At 44.8% G+C, this 17377-nt stretch overlaps 1 protein-coding gene across 1 annotated transcript; it reads right to left on the bottom strand.

The window, feature by feature from the left end:
- Positions 1 to 7793: 7793 nt before the first annotated feature.
- On the bottom strand, positions 7794 to 16739 carry MSC (musculin). The gene is made up of 2 exons (XM_077352162.1): positions 15200 to 16739; positions 7794 to 10135 (listed from the first exon to the last, which is right to left on the bottom strand). Exons 1-2 carry the CDS (start codon positions 15731 to 15733, stop codon positions 10049 to 10051), a joined length of 621 nt encoding a protein of 206 aa, XP_077208277.1. The 5' UTR covers positions 15734 to 16739; the 3' UTR covers positions 7794 to 10048.
- Between the last annotated feature and the right edge of the window lie 638 nt (positions 16740 to 17377).

The following is a 17377-nucleotide window of genomic DNA, read 5'->3' as shown; positions in this document are numbered from 1 at the left end:
TAATTGCTGCTCTCCAGTCTTCTGGTTCTGCAGCTGAATTGAGTGATAAGTTAAATGACAATAACATACACACCCCATACACACACAAAATTATTTATTGCATATATAGTTCAACTTTCTTGCTGAACCTCCAGTCAGATTACCTAAAAAACAATGCAATCAGACAGCATGCAACATCCTGTGAACAATGGACTAGGATCCTGAAATCAAAAGATATAACAAACTCACATGCACCCGACTGTAACACACGGCATACCATAAATAATGCAGAAAATGGAATACAGATGAAAATATGACAGCAAAAGCAAGCTAATGCATACAATAAGCAGTGCAATAGACTACAATCCTACTCTGTTATTAGATTTCAGCCCTATTTCCCTTATAAAAACGCACTCCTGATATCTGTTTTACAAATTCTGTGGAGCAACAGAGCTGTGGGAGTCTTCCAGACATCCTCAGGCCACAAGCAAAAACCCTGGAGTGCAGGCACTGCAGTTTTCATCCATTTGCTGGGTGGCACCTTCAGATGGTTTTGTTCAGTTTGCACAAAGCTGCCTTGGAGAGTGGGATCTGCAGATCAGTGGATCCAAGGATATGTAGGATTTTGTAGGTGGCAGAAAACTAATACCTACAATTAGAGAAGCAAGTCTCCATGTGGAATCTGGAGATCCCCTGGAATTGCCCTTCATCTCTCAAATGCAGAGATCAGTTCCCCTCAAGGAAACTGATGTTCTGGAGAGGGGGCTCTATGTCTTTCTATCCCACTGAGGTCCCTGTCCTCCCCAGGTTCCATCCCCAAATCTCCAGGAGTTTCCCAACTTGGTTCTGGCAACTGTAATACACCCCCTATCCCCTGATGGTGGCCAGAGTGTACCTGACCAACCCTACCTGGAACTGAACCCAATAAATTATCAGTAGCCAATGGCAGGAACTGCAGAACAGATATAAACTGCATATTCCACCAAGCTCCTGATAGCTGTGGCATTCTGTACCAGCTGGAATTTCCAAGGTGATTTTAAGGGCAGAATCATATAGAGTATATTACAGTAGCCTAGCCTGAATTGAAATATATTTGATCTTTATTGAATATGGAAATAAAAGTAAGATGAGAAAGCAGATTAAAAGGCAGTGCAATTAATTACACCAGATCTGGGAATATATTAATGATGGATAAATCACCTGAATTGGGGAACGCAAATCCCATGGAGAATAAACCTGCAGCAAGCAAACAATTTCTGTTGGAAGCCCTTCATTTACACTAGATGCTCTAACCACTGGTAATCCAAGCAGAACCCACCTTTGTATTTTTAGATGTTGGTCTTAAGCACACAAAAGCTTATACTTTGAATAATATTTTTTTGGTCTTAAAGGTGATCAACCTTTGTTCTGCCATCTCTGTGTGGAGCGGGAGCTGAAGACATGAAAAGTTGCTCCCACCTTGGAGAGGGATGGGATCCATCTTTCTTGATAGAATCCAAAGTCCTTGCAAGTGTACTTGTCCCAACTGAGATACATAACTGAAGCTTGTGCATCATATAAGTGTTGCAGGCTCCGTCTATACATTAAAACATCCTTGTGCTTGTCATAAAAACAGCACAAAGACTTGTGCGTGTGTGATACTAAATCCCTTTGCTGTCCTCCAACAAACTTGAGGACTTTGTAACATGTGGATGGAGCCTCAGACTTGCCTCTCTAAATATTGCAAAGGCACTCTGCTGTGGCAATACCCTGCTCTGTACCCCAAGATGATTTTAAAAATACCTACATTGAATAGAAGAAGAAGAAGAGTTGGTTCTTATAAGTGTTTTTCTCTACCAGGAGTCTCAAAGTAGCTTACAATTGCCTTCCCTTTCCTCTCCCCACAACAGATGCCCTGTGAGGAAGGTAAGGCTGAGAGATCCCTGATATTACTGCTCAGTCAGAATAGTTCTACCAATGCTGTGATGAGCTCAAGGTCACCCAGCGGGCTGCATATGGAGGAGGAGTGGGGAATAAACCCAACTGGCCAGATTAGAAGTCCATGCTCCTAACCACTACACCAAACTGGCTCTCAATAGTGTTGCTCAAAGCACAAAAGCAGGGTTTATTGACTTCAAAGAATTCAAGAAGTCAAATAAAACTCAGGGAGAAGTTTGCTTAATTGCACAAAAGGATAAAATTATAAAGCTGCCAGATGGTGAGTGCTTGCTGTGTGTGCTTGCTACTTACTCATTTTCCCACTGACAGACTGATTTTTCTCCTCCACAGCACTGCTTGCAGCCAACATCTTAATACCAACCATTTGAGAAGCTGAATGGTTTGACTAGCAAAGCTCACGGCTGAGGTGTTTATGATTCGTTCACCTATAGCAGGAAATTACTTGTTTGATCTGAACAGTTGCCCTGAATCTGCTTGCCAAAAACTACATAGTAAATAATCATTACCTGCTCTAACATAGGTGCAAGTTAAAAAATTGTGTTACCATTTTACCTCCAAGGCTGTGATTAGGAGGAAAAGATGCATTTTTTTATAAGCAGCAAATGCGATTTGGAAAGAGTTCTGTTGAAACATGATTGATGCTCATTAACTCCTTTGCCTCAATCCATCTAGGAACTTTTCATGCACATAACCCCTACCAGATGAAGAACTGCGTGCTAAAGCAGGTGCTGTGTGCACGTTTCCTTTCTTCAAGCCAACAGCTAGGATTGCCCATGCACAGCCCTTTACATAAAAGCTGCAATTGCTCCTAACAGCTGCTCAGAGATGGAGACCCAGACTGAATTTCTTCTCCCAAGGGATGCCATCTCAGCTTTTCAAAGAAAGTGCAATTACCTTCTGTTGCATTGGCAACATAGGGTACATAGGTCTTGGAATAAATTAAAAATAAGCTTGAGTCCACAGTGGTATAATCGGACTCTATTTGGCAGGCATTTAGGGTCCATTCACACAAAGTTCCAGCAATGTGGGAGTCACTTCTCCTTGGTGAGATCCAGGAGTGCTGGGGACTGTATGTGAATTAAGCCAGCTGTGTAGGTTAGTGCAGGGGTAGTCAACCTGTGGTCCTCCAGATGTCCATGAACTACAATTCCCATGAGCCCCTGCCAGCATTTGCTGGCAGGGGCTCATGGGAATTGTAGCCCATGAACATCTGGAGGACCACAGGTTGACTACCCCTGGGTTAGTGGACACCCACGGTCACACATTTATGGTGTCACCAATTCTGACTGGGGTACGCTTCCCTGAAAGGAACAAGTCCATACTCTTGGTTAGTCCATAGTCTGGGGGGCTTTACGCACCGGGATCTTTGTTGCAAATTGGTCACTGAATGAAAAATCGCCATTTAAAGTAGTGGAATTCGTCGTTATGCATACCTGCCTTTGTGGTGGAATCCAGTTGCATTTTGTAGCGTTTCCCACAGGCTTCCGGTCTCGGCAGAAATCGCTAGAAAGGAAGCGCTATTGCCGAGCTGTCCCGCCCCTGGCCATCAAGCAGCCAATGGGCAGCCGTTAGCATGCTCCCAAACAGCCCCTTTCCCTTTAAGAAAGGTTTTTTAAAAAAAAAACAGACCCATAGCAACGAATCTGGGTAGATTCGTTGCAACGGAGAGACCCATCCAGCTGCCTGGTGTGTTTGAGCTGTCGTTTGATCGTTTGATCGTTGCCACGCTGCCTCGGAGTGAAACCCCCCCCCTCTCTCGCGGGCCCGATTTTCGGCTGAATGAATGTGTAAAAATTAATGGGAAAATACATCAGCAAACGGGCTTTTCTGTGGTTTGTGCTTAGTGACTAAAGGGGAAGGACTGAAGCCAGGGAAGCCTCTAAACAGAAGAGGCTCGCTGGTGCGTTTATCCCCGCTCGCTCGGAGAAAAAAAAATGGTGATCGCTTCGCCGGAAGATCAGAGAAGACAGCCAGGGGGAGGGACTTTGTAGAAACCGCAACAATGTTAACGCACAGGTCTTTTTCGCTAGTGTTGCAGATTGGTTGCAGGACTGTATCGCTTTCCGGAGGGTGAATCCACTTTTGGGGATTTCCCTGAAAGCGCTACAAGGAAGCGCTTTTTGCAGATTGGTTTCAGGTGTGTGGCAGATTGTCGGCGACGTCGTGCGTTATGGCAAATCAATAGCGTTTTCAATTAGCAACCATTGTGCGATTTTGAAGGCGTGCAAAAAGCCCCTGGGAGTTCTCTTGACCTGAGGCCTATTGCTGAATAAGTGGCAAGTGTGACTAGGAATGCCTCCTACCAGCTTTTCCAGCTGAGGCCTCTCCTGGGCAGAAAATATCTAGCCACTGTGGCGCATGCCCTGATAACATTTGGATTGGATTCCTACAATGTGCTCTGCATAGGGGTGTCCTTGAGAAGGGTTCAGAAACTTCACATGTAAAATGCCACTGCCAGGATGCTGAGTAGAGTCGATCATAAGGACCATATCAAGACAGTTTTGGGCCACCTACCAAGGCTCCCAATTTGTTTCTCACAGTAGTTCAAGTTGTTGGTGTTGGCTCTATAAGGTTTGAGGCCAACATACTTGAAGGACCACCTCATTGCTGTGGTCAACTTTGGAACCCCTGCTCCAAGTATCCACGTTTTTTGAGATTAGGTAGGTGGCAGCCAGAGAAGGCCTTCTCAGGTATGGCACCAAAATGATGGAAGACTTGTATGTCTCCTTCTGTTGCTATATTCAGCCAGTGTTGAAGACCTGTTTGTGATCTATTCTTCTTACCCAATGGTTTAGTGACTGTTTTTATATGTGTATTTTTGCTGTTTTAAACAACTTTTTAAAAATTGGTTTTAATGTTGTAATTGTGTTGTTTCCAAATTTGTTTTTAAAAAGTTCTCCAGTTATTTACAGAAAACCATGAGCAATCAAAAGCATTCTCTCTTGACTTTTATTCATTTTCCCCAACTCTATCCCCCCCAACAAGTACTTTTTATCTCACAATTGTACTGTACTCCAAAGAGACTTAGGATGCCATTCACAGGAATATGAAAAGATTGTGTGTGACTGCTTCTCCTGCCAGTGACTTCTGAATGTTTTACATTTCGGGGAGAGGAGAGTCCTTAGTGCACCAGAGTAGGCTCCTCCCCTACTTCAATATTTCCCTTTGCATCTTTTTAGAAGGATGTCAGAAGAATCTGGCTGTACTCTTCTCCTAATGCCACTGTGGAATTGCTACTCCAGTCCACAAACCTGCCAGATAACAGGAATAATATACATGCATGACTGTGTGTAAGGCTTTTTGAATTTAAACCTGTGAACAGCTGGTTTACAGTGAGGTATGGGTAAGGTAGTACAGATATTAATGGCAGAATTTCAAGGAGTCTTAAATTGCTGAAAGTACTCTTTGCTTCTACAATCTGGTTGTGATCCACAGTTGAAGCAACTAATTTAACAGATGATGGAGAATGCTGGAATTTACAATATACTTTCCTGTATACATTTTTGGTCAGTGTAAAACACAGTTGAGAAGTGCTTGAAAGCTTTTTGAATAGGGTTATCAAACCTGGCTAATGTGCCCCCCCCCAAAAAAAAACCCAACAACAAACATTTATCACAGTAAAAGAGGTATCCAGAGCAGAATTATACCTTTCTAAGTCCTTAGGAGTAACTCTTAATGTAAAAGATTACCCTAAATTTGCTAATGGCTTTTCAGTAATTGATGCAAGCATCCTGAACATAAAGCCTGATCAGCACTATGAGATTTTCACACAAGAGGGCAGTCTTGCTTCACACTGCAAAAAAAGACATGGTGTACTACAAATTATTTGAAAACAAAAAATCATCAAGGTATATAAATATGTGTAATCTTGATCATTGTTGCAGAATCAGCAGTTAACACCACATTCAAAACAGCCTTGCATGCATACAAGTAAGGGTTAGACATCTGAACACTGTCACTGTTCTGTCTCTTCCTCAGCATTCTGGGCATGAAATGACTCATAAACACCATCAAGTTTTCCACTACAGAAGATGCTAACTGTGGTGAGAACTGGATGCTCAACAGTGAAGATTAGGATTAGTCCTCTATGCTGTTTAGTGTCAAAATTAATGTGTGCCTTTCTATCACTTCCATTTTCAATCTACTCTCCCTGTACCCTGCCTTGTGCAACCAAAATGTTATCAACAAGGGTACAAAGATGTCAATATACTGAAACCTAATTTCAAATATATGTGAGTTTCAATAATGTTGAATAATTGGGTTTCCTTAAGGATAGATTCAAATGGGAAGCCGTGTTGGTCTGAAGTAGCACAATATAATCAGAGACCAGTAGCACCTTTAAGACCAACAAAGATTTATTTAAGGTGTGAGCTTTCAAGTTGCTGGTCTTAAAGGTGATACTGGTCTCTGATTTTATTGGGTTTCTTTAAGTTTATTTCTATCCGAAGGCCCGGGAGGATCCAAAGAGAAATAGATGGATAAGAAAACAGGATAAGTAAATGAAACAGAAGGGAAAGATGTTGCTGGGAAATGGAAATGCAGCACAGGACCTGCTCTTGGATTTACTTGTGCATTTTCTTCCATAGGATTCTGTCTTTCCTCGTTCCATGCAAAACAATCCCATCATTCAGCCCAACCCAGCAATAATCCCTTCTTCCACCAAAAACAGAAATCCCAAACCACAACCCTCTTCCCAATTCTAGATATATGAGAAATGGCTGAAATTATTCATTGGTAAGGGGTCTTTCCCTTCATTTTGTGAATTCTCCACAGGTGTTCAGCTCTCTCTTCCCCATGGGCTAGAACACTGCACTAATAATGGTTGGGTAGAATAAAAAGTCAAGCTACATGTCACACTTCAGTTTTATGATTTAAAAAAAAAAACAGCTGTAGAAGTGGGAAGTTTCTCTCTTCCCCTCAAAAAAATATCCAATCAAAAATTAAAGGTACTCATCAAACAAATATACAGGTACTAGTCAGCTGGTTAAAGTATTTCAGGAATATGGGTCCATGGAATCTAAACTGAAAGTTCAATGTTGTGTCATTGTCACCCTTTGACAGCCAAAATGAGCCCCCCTACCCCTTAAACCAATATGCATGAACTTCTATTCAAGAAGCCCTTCAGAATATATGAGAAGAAATGGGAATGGGACAGGAATACTCGCATACGCCAGAGTTTGAGCTCTAACTGGGCGGGGCTCTATGACATCTGAAAACTGATCCTTTTGGGGAATAGATTTCTTTTTTTTTCTTTCTCAGAGCAAAAGAGAGAGAGATGGGCAAGGAGAAAAGAGCAGAATCAGTAACATTTTCTTATCTGGAGAAAAAGGATTTTCTCCCCTGAGCTTCAGGGGAGAGTGGTATATAAATACAAAAATAAAAAATACCTTGTTTAAAAAAATACCTTCTTAAAAAAAAAAACAAGACAGGGAAATCTGGGATACCAAAACAGCTCTTTTTGTGGGTGTCAGTATCCCCAATATTCTTATCTCTACAGTTCAATGTTTTTCTTTAACACCCAACTAAACCAATTTACTGTGATCCACAAATATTTTAGGTTCTTCTACTTCTGGAACATTTTTGTCAGTGTGTAGTGTTACATTCATTTTAAATCAAATAAAAATATTCCTTTTCACCTACAGTTAAGTTCATTCTAGATGAATTTAAATTCTTTGTAAATACATAAACCCAGAAAGAGAAACTAATGTGCTCTTAAGCCCTCTACCACAGAATATATGTAGGTGGACCTGGCCCTCTTGCTGGTTTATCATATCATTATTGTGAAATGAGGTATCTGGGCTACACATACTCCCAATCCCAGTGAGCTCATTTCAGCTTCTCAATTCTTAACCACAGAAAACTCTCAGCCTCACAAATTAAAGAAGAAATTTAATTGGGAAAACCAGGAAGTGCAATACACCAACAAAATAGTTTCATAACTAAAACAAAAGTCAGCTTAAGATAAAGGTTCATTAAACAATCTCAGCATCATGATCCTTGTGGGTGGGAACTGAGCTACTGAGCTAAATACAGTAAGGGTACCCAAAAAGCAGGTATTAAAAATAAAAAAATTAAAAACTTTCTGTCTTAAAGCTGTTCATACTGGACTCCTTTTATGTGACTCTTCCAGTTCTCCCACTATCAAACTTAACTTTGCACTTTATAAAAGGTATACAGGGGAGTGTGTACTTGCATAATGGTGCCGTTTTAGGTCCTCATACAAATCCTAGTTTGATTCCTCCTAAATATATTGTCCTCCATCACATTCATAGGGCCACAAGGGAAGAAACTATACAATGTGTGTAAGACTATCACGTAACTAAAAGTGCAGCTTTTTTATAGCAGCATAAGAGTTTCAGTCACTCTACCAGAAGACAGTCCTTTGGCCATGCAGGTCTAATTGGAGAACATGCCTGTGTTGGTGTGGTGAATATGTAAATCCATCCTGACTTCATCACAAATCCCACAATCCTTTCTCACGTCTTATTTTCTCAGTCTCTAAGAATCATTCACCAATTAAATCTGTGCTCAGGTCCAGAAAACAGCTGCAGCCCACCTACAAACTTATCACACTGAAAAGAAATGCCTGAACAACCTTATTTCCAGCTAGATTTGTAAGCATGAGACCAATTTTTCATCATCCTAAAAGGAAATAAAATGTGCCAAAGTCTGCAGCAAATCTATATAATTTTCAGTTCTATTACTTAACTACTAGGAACAACTTTTGAACTTACTAAATTATGATTTCTTACAAAACTAGGTTTTTAAAAAATATTTAAGAGTTATATCCAGTGCGTCTACATGAAGCACTTCTGTGTGCATAAGCAGCGCCAACTACTTCTGCCACAAGGGGATTTTTCAGAACTCGATTTTGAGGGAGGTATGCTGAGCTTAGAGGATCAGGCCGTAGGTGATGGGAAAGACCTTTCATGTGACTTCAGAGAGCCCCTGTCAGTCAGAGTAGACAGCACTGACTTTCACAGACCAAAGGTTCGGTTCAAAATAAAGCAGAGCCATGTATTCAAGCCAATAACTTGAGCTTATATAAGAATAAGCATTCTGTATATTCTGCTAAGATATCTGTTGCATTGGTGTAAGAATGATTTGGTCTACTGAAGAATGCAGCCATTGAGTTCTCAGTTTCAATCACACCATCACACTAAGATCCTTGCAACAAAGCTTTTAATATTGTGTATAAAAATAAAATTACTCACATTTGAAATACTGATTATGCCATTTGTAAAAAAAACCAGAGTACACTATTAAAGATAATGTTTCATAGGAACAATAAGCATGTATATTTTTAACTTCCTGATCTTCCAAGGCATTATGTTAAAAAAAGTTCTCACCTTTTATCGAACACCTCCTTCATCTGAAGTAAACACACTTCCAACAATTAGGCAATTATTTCAATTTTCCTGAATACACACAACATAAATATGATCAAAATTGACTGTTTCCCACAAGACCTTTTTATTATTGTGATCCATGACCATTTAGACACTGTAATCTTCTGAACAAATGTGGTTCCGCCTGCATCAATGGGAATGCATGTGTCTGGCTTGCATTCAAGTAATTTGATTCAATACATTTACGGAGTAGGCCTCAAAGGAACAAGCAGAAGCTACATTTTTGTCATCACCTTTAAGAAAATGTGGCTAAGACTTCAGAAGTAGTCTTACTATTGCATAGCTGCCAATAATACAAAATCAAATATATTATAAACTTTAGTTTAAATGCTATTCTAGAATACCAATTTCTTTGGCATACAAATAACACTGTTTGGGAGTAGCTTGTATAGTCTATACCTTTGGTCCATGCTGTTAATGCTATCATTATCGTTCTTTTGTATATCTTCTTTAATTAGTCAAAAATGCTTCAGAACAAGTTCTACAGGCATTGTTGTTCACAGCGCAAACGAAGGCTTCCCAAACCTACCACTCTGCTACAGCCACAAGTTCAGAAAACTGTCTTTTTTTCCTTCCATACAGGTAAGTGTACCTCTCTTTGCATGTGAACAAAAGCAGTAGGTTAAACATTTACTAGACAGTCTGTACCAGTTTGATTCCATCCATTTAAAACCCAAGGTGGTTTGTAGGCACATCCAGCAACAGTACTGCTTTCTTGTTAACTAAGCCGTAGTTCCACATAGTCTGTTGGTTGTAGAAACCTCTTTGCTGTCTGATTCTGGTCTTCCGGAAACCACAAATGGCCAGGTCTGTAAATTAAAGAAGCATTCCATATTAGCAAGAGGAGCAACAATATGCAGATACCAAAACGTCTAACATTAATTTGCTACTGGTTCGGCAGCAATATTTTTCAATGCAACATAATGGTGCCACCCTTAGGCATACTGAGGAGCAAAGAGTGTAATAAAACAGGGATCTGGTGTCACTTTAGAGACTAACAGAATTCATTGCAGCTTAGATTCTGATGGTCAAAATTCACTTCCTGAGATGCAAGAAGCATACATACACTTCAGTCAATGCATTTATATTTGCAACAGGGGAAGAAAGACGTTGCAAGAGGCTGATTTAAAACAAGATCCTAGGAAAAAAATAATCCATTCACTGAAAGATGGAATACAACAGTAATTTTCTCAACACATTCAAGCCAATCACTACTTTTTAATCTCTTGAGAATACATACTAAAGCACATTCTCGCAATGTACATTATTACAGATAGCAACCATTCCTTGAGCACTATTAAGCCACAATACATTAGTAAAATGCTAAGATTTTACTAATAGTATTAGCATTTGGGGTTCTTTTGAGATAGGAGCACTGTAAAGGTCCTTTATATTCAGAAATAACAGCACTGAACAATAAATTCATAACAATTAAGTAAAATTAACAGCTCACAGTTAAAACAGCAGTTGAATAATTTAAATCCATAGATTTACAGCAGCCTGCAGCTAGATAGCATGACCTTCAGGGTCCCTCCCTAATTACATAGTTTAGGATGGGGAAGAAAATGCTAATTGTCTTATTGGTTGTGTGCTGTAGCCATGGCAACCGCTATCATCAACATCTGCTTTCTGAATTCTCCTCTCATCACCAATTGGCCTGGTTTATCCCTTGATGTTAGATATCTTTGCTGTACTGATCCAGTCTATCTCTAAGGGAGGGGTGGCCAAACTGTGGCTCTCCAGATGTCAGTGGGCTATAATTACCATGAGTCTCTGCCATGTTGGCAAGGGCTCATGGTAATTGTAGTCCACTGGGCATCTGGAGAGCCACAGTTTGACCACCCCTACTCTAAGGGGCTTTCCGCACCGGGATCTTTGTAGCAAATTGGTTGCTGAATGAAAAATCGCCATTTAAAATAGTGGAATTCGTCGTTATGCATACCTGCCTTTGTAGTGGAATCCAGTTGCATTTTGTAGCGTTTCCCACAGGCTTCTGGTCTCGGCAAAAATCGCTAGAAAGGAAGCGCTCTTGCCAAGCTCGTCCCGCCCCTGGCCGTCAAGCAGCCAATGGGCAGCCGTTAGCATGCTCCCAAACAGCCCCTTTCCCTTTAAGAAAGTTTTTTTTAAAAAAAACACACCCATTGCAACGAATCTGTGTTGATTCGTTGCAACGGAGAGACCCATCCAGCTGCCCGGTGTGTTTGAGCTGTCGTTTGATCGTTGCCACGCTCCCTCCGAGTGAAAAAAAAAATCCCCCCCCCTCTCACGGGCCCGATTTTCGTGTAAAAAATAAAGGGAAAATACATCAGCAAACTGGCTTCTCTGTTGTTTGTGTCCAAAGGGTTGTTTGTGCTTAGTGACTCTGGGGAGGGACTGAAGCCGGGGAAGCCTCTAAACAGAAAGAGGCTCGCTGGTGCGTTTATCCCCGCTCGCTCGGAGAAAAAAAAAATGGCGATCGCTTCGCCGGAAGATCAGAGGAGAGAGCCAGGGGGAGGGACTTTGTAGAAACCGCAACAATGTTAACGCACAGGTCTTTTTCGCTAGTGTTGCAGATTGGTTGCAGGAGTGTATCGCTTTCCGGAGGGTGAATCCACTTTTGGGGATTTCCCTGAAAGCGCTACAAGGAAGCGCTTTTTGCGGATCGGTTTCAGGTGTGTGGTAGATTGTCCATGACGTTGTGCATAACGGCAAATCAATAGCGTTTGGCAACCATTGTGCGATTTTGAAGGCATGCGAAAAGCCCCTAAGCATTTTGTTCTAAGCATTTTGTTCAATGGTAAACCATGTGGAAATGTAAATACATTCTCTCAGATCTTACCTATATTGCTAACTTTATTCTGAGTTACTGGTATTTTGCTTCATGATTTCTCTTTTCAGGAAGAAAACTCAAGATCTTGGATAATCATGCCACTACTCTTTTCACAGAAAACACCCATTGACAGCAGGGTTTGGGAAGTGGGGGTATTGCTGTCAATTCCTATTTTACTCACTTCATGCAACTGTAAGAGAACATACAAGTGAATTCTGTGTTTTTTTTAAGGCAGTAATACACTTGCTTAGCATGGACAAAGCCTAATTGCATTTTCAATACAATTCTATCTGTACAAAACCCCGTATAAATGCTGTCAATGATTTCAGGGATTAGCCAGAGTTGAGCCTAGGTGTAGAATACATAACCTATAAGGGTTTTAAGAAAGAAAAATAGTAAATAAATATTGACATATGAACTATATTCTCCCATCTTCAGCTGGACAAGCTTATTCATAAATTTGTTTTACAGACAGATACAAGTACTTTTCACATGTTAAAATAGTCCCTTCCCTATGTGAATACACGTACAACTTCTATCCAATATCCTTTTCTGTAAGAAAAAGCCAATGCGTGTTTGCTTTACAAATAAAACCAAGGACCAGTACCAGGATAAATAAACGGTTTAGAACATACATTCAGCTGTACATGGCAACTGTACATGGTAATCATAATTTTAAAATTACCCTGTGTACAAAGAAACAAAAACAAATGTATCCTGTACGAGGATTGTACAAGCATTTGCTGTGTCTTGTGACACTGTATTTACAACACAGCACCAGTGTGGTAAAGAGGGGGAGTTCAAATTCCAGCTGTTATTTATTGAACGGCCTTGAATAAGTCATCCTAGCTCAAAGCAATCTCTTCTGCTTTTTACCCTCACAATAACCCTGCATGACTGGCTCAGGATCATCCAGCAAGCTTCCATTGCAGAGTGTGGATTTGAACCTGGGTCTCATAAATCCTAGGAAAATACTCTAAACGCTATGTTATATTGCCTTTCAAAAGACAGTGATATCCAGCAAATCACTACCATGCAGACATCCTTCTACTTCCAACACTGCTGCAGGCACAGTTACGTATCTCGACTGCTGTCCAGCCCACTGCGATAGTCATCGGAAGCCTGCTGAACTTGGAAGACGCCTCTCAATGCAAACGTAGATACACCAGCCATGGCTACAGCTAGGGATCAACAGTAAAGCTCAACAGAACACAGAGTCAGCCTAGGCAAAACCACACCTTTCTACAACAACTTACGTCAATTGACTTAGCATAACTGCTTAGGATTGCACGATCAGTGAAATGGGCAAATGGAGAGGCTAAAACAGACTGCTAACTATTCTTTCACACAGGAATCTGCCTTACAGTGAATCAGAACAGCTGTCAATCATGGTCAGTATTGTCTATCTATTTAGACCAGCTGTGGCTCTCTCCAAGGTCTCAGGTTGAGGACTTTCACATTATCTACTGCCTGGTACTTTGAGATGCCAGGAATTTAACCTGATACCTTCTGCATGCAAAGCAGAGGATCTTCCACTGAGCCACAAATCTCCTTGCAACCACAGGTCGAGTTCTTGTAACTCCAAAGTACAATTTCCATTTCAAACTTACTAAGAACTCAACAGCATTTTCTTCCCTTTGAAGAAATGGAAAACCCAAGGCATTTTAGTTGAGAAAGAAGAGACATTGGGGGGGGGGGGGTATACACAGCAGGACTAAGAAGTTTATAAATTATGGTGTTGATTAAATTGAAGAATAAGAAACTTTCTTTGGTGTACAGAAAGTCAGAACCATACAAAAAAAGCAAAAGGAAGCATTTCTCCTCATGCAGAAATAAGAATGTGCTCATTTAAAACCTAATTGCCATCTAAGGAGCCTGGGATGGTGGGTGTGGTTCTCTTCTCCCTGCAACATTTGTGTCATTTAGGTCATGCAATGGTATAGGCTATTACTTGTGTGCGGTCACCAATGAGTTTCACAACAAGTGGGGATCTGAGCCTAGATCTTCCCATGGGCTGCCCAACACTAGCATGCATCTGCTCCTAAAGGGACCCCAATAACTAGCCCTCAATAATAAAAACAAAAGATATTCTAGATAAGGTTGTTAACTACATGGAGGCAAATTAATTTCTAAAATGAGAGGCATCCAGAGGACATATGCTTGCAAGATGCTGTCTGCAATAGTTCTTCTAAATTCCAGGGCTCACACCACACATGTAGAATAATGCACTTTCAATGTGCTTTTGCAGCTGGATTTTCCTGTACAGAACAGGACAATCTACTTCTAAGGTGCATTGACACTGCATTAACCATTGTGTGAGGAACGGGCCCTGGAGTGACAATAATTTATAATGGTGTGTGTGTTGGGGAGGGGGGAGGGGGGAATCATTCTCTTTTCCATGCATCTGCCAAAGTACATTCAGCCTCACCAAACCTTCTGCCCCAATACATTTGTGATACTTCAAAAACTAAGAAGAGAATCTGTATTTCATGTATTAAAAGACACTTATTTCTACACAGTCTGTGTGCTTTTCTTTCCTCACAGAAATGCATACAGAAAATAAAGCTAGTTCTAAGAAGACACGTGGTGGTGGGGGGGGGCGTCACACCACATTATTTAAGCATGATTCTGGCAGGACAGAAGAATTTACCTATGGCCAGCATCTCCTGAAATGGGCCAGGAACCACCAAGTACTGGGCACTGGCACACCAGTCCACCATTACAGTGACATATGAACACTGTACACGTGGCCGGATTGTGGCCCCGCGTCCCAGTTTACATCTCAATTAAATGCAGCGGTGGCTGGCAGAAGAACTTCAGCAGCGAGTGCCCTCTCTCATGCGCCCCACACAGCTGGCAATTGGTTTCGGGACAGGAGAAGGGCGTCGTCGATGAAGCCACCTGCCAAAGAGGCGCAGCCTGGGTGGTGCTGCCCCGCTGAGCGTGGGCAAGAGAGGCTGACCCATCCGCTGTGATCCTGGCCTCCGCCGTCCCGCTGGGGGATCCCGGGGCGGAAGCCCAGCCCTGCCCTCCCCCGGTCCCCTCCCCGCCGCAGCTGGCTTACCAGGCTGACCGGGTGGACATAGGCCTTCTCGTAGCGGTCGTCGTGCAGCAGCTGGCGGAGGTGGGCGATGTAGCTGGAGGCCAGGCGCAGCGTGTCCAGCTTGGAGAGCTTGGTGTCGGGCGGCACCCAGGGCAGGCTGGTCTTGAGGCGCGAGAACGCCTTGCTCAGCACGCGCATGCGGGCTCTCTCGCGCGCGTTGGCCGCGTTGCGCTGCGTCTGCTTGCACTCCGGCGCCCCCGCCGCCGCCCCGCTGCGCCCGCCCGCCAGCGCCGCTCTTTTGCCGCCGCCGCCTTGGCCGGGCGCTCCCGGGGCCCGCCTCTTCTTCCTGGCACCGCAGTCCTCTTCTTCTTCCTCCTCCTCCTCCTCTTCCTCCTCTTCGTCGTCGTCCTCTGCAGCGGAGGAATTGCCCCTCACGGGGCAGGGCTCTCCTCGGGGGCGCCGCTTCGAGGCCGGCGGCACGGCGTAGTCCAGCTGCAGCCCTCGCAGGTCCATCTCCGGCAACTCCTCGGCGTCGCTCAGGGAGCCCGTGGGCATCACCCTCCCAGCCAGCCCACACGCGGAGGAGCGGAGGCGGCACCCGCCCGAGCCGCCTTCTCCAGGGGAGCGGCCGTGCAGCTTAGCCAGAGGGCCGCCTGGCCGCGGGCTATATATGCGCGGGGGGCAAACTATCAGCGGGAAGGGGGGCTCGCCCCCCGCGGGAGCTCTGTAGCCCCGCCCCAGCTGAGCCGGCCGAGGGTCTGGGCGCCGCTGCCGGCGCGGGATGGCGACACCTGAGCACTGGCCGGGGAGGTAGCCCCCACCCCCCGGCCGCGCCTCGGCTCCTCCTCTTGCGGACGGGGAGGGACAGCCAGGCGCAGGGGCACAGCCGAAAGGGGGGGGGTCCCAGGGGCGCTGCAACCCTGCAACTGGAGAAGCTTCACTCAGTGGGGCCGTAAAGGGCGCCCCCGGAGCCCCGTCCCCACGGAACCGGTGTGCCGCCGCTCGCTGGCATCTCCGTCCTCCCGGGGCGCTCCTACCTGAACTCCCAAGGGTGGGGGGAAGCGTCTTCCTTCGGTCCTGCACCTGTCTCCCAGGCCGACTCTGCAGGGGCTTTATCGCTCCGAGGCCAGTTGCCACTGCGAGACATGGGTCGGAACGGGCCCATGGTGCAGACAGGACTGTTCGGGGACGGCGGCATGCCGAAGCAACGCCATGGCATCGCTGGCAGTGACGGGCAAAGGGCCAGGGAGGGCCCGATAGGCGGGCGGCACTGCACAGCCTAGCGATTCTTCAGGGGTGCTGCTGAGATGGCGGGTGGGGTGAGGTGAGCCCCGTGCAGTTCCTAACCAGACCCACTGTGAGTTCCAAAACCGAGTTCGGGAACATATGACTCAGCCACTGAGCACGTGCAGAGTGTCGCTTTCTTTTATGGGCTTGCATGCGACCTGTGGCTGCATATTTTGGAAGGATTCCACAGGACATGCTAACGTTTCCCCCGGAATCCCTCTTTCTTCCCATGGCCCCCCTTCAGAGTTGTTTCGCCTAACTAACGCATTTCCCGGGCAGAACTCGAGGCGAAGTTTTCCGCTCCAGTTGCTGAAACGCCTATCGCTGCCTCCCCTCCGTGGGCTGGGCCCTCTCCTCGGGAAGGGCGAGGGAGCGAGATGAGCCTCCGCCAGCCTTTGACGGCTGCAGCAGGTGGGCACCTTAATTCCCGCATCTGCAGCCTTTTCGTTCCGTCCATCTTCCCTCCCACCAGCCGGGCGTGGCGCGGGCGCCCTGCTCCTCCGGGCCCGGTTTCCCACGAGCTGGTGCGACGCTGCCCCCCTCCCCCGCCTTTGGATAGTCTCTTCCCGCCCGGCAGGGCCACTGGGAGCCAACGCTGGAATGCGTCCCGTGCCGCGCTTGGCACTCGGAAGCCCTGAACTCAGGCTGACTCCGGGCCGGAGCGCCTGGCTCGCCTCCCCGCAAGCAGCTGGCGGCCCCGCTCAACACCGCTCTCTTCGCGCCGCTCCTGGGTGAAGCGAAGCGGCCGAGACACGCCCACCCGTGTAAGGTCCTCCCCCGCCCCGTCTTCCTCCCCGCTCCGGGTTGTTTATGCAGGTGCAGTCGGAACTCCTTCCTCGCGGGAGATTAATGGGGAGGCAAGGGCCGGGTTCCTCCGCGCAGGGGTGCGAAGCGAGTGCCTGTCCCTTCCTG

Source organism: Paroedura picta, chromosome 9, assembly GCF_049243985.1.
Source record: "Paroedura picta isolate Pp20150507F chromosome 9, Ppicta_v3.0, whole genome shotgun sequence".
In the NCBI taxonomy this organism is placed as follows: domain Eukaryota; kingdom Metazoa; phylum Chordata; class Lepidosauria; order Squamata; family Gekkonidae; genus Paroedura; species Paroedura picta.
This window is presented reverse-complemented; position numbering and strand designations above follow the sequence as displayed.

What these genes read in the sequence shown, in the direction of transcription:
- MSC (XM_077352162.1), bottom strand. Translation starts at nt 15,733, where the DNA reads ATGCCCACGGGCTCCCTGAGCGACGCCGAGGAGTTGCCGGAGATGGAC. An exon ending in ATGTCCACCCGGTCAGCCTG is followed by an intron (nt 10,136 to 15,199) that starts GTAAGCCAGCTG and finishes TTTAATTTACAG; the next exon opens with ACCTGGCCATTTGTGGTTTC.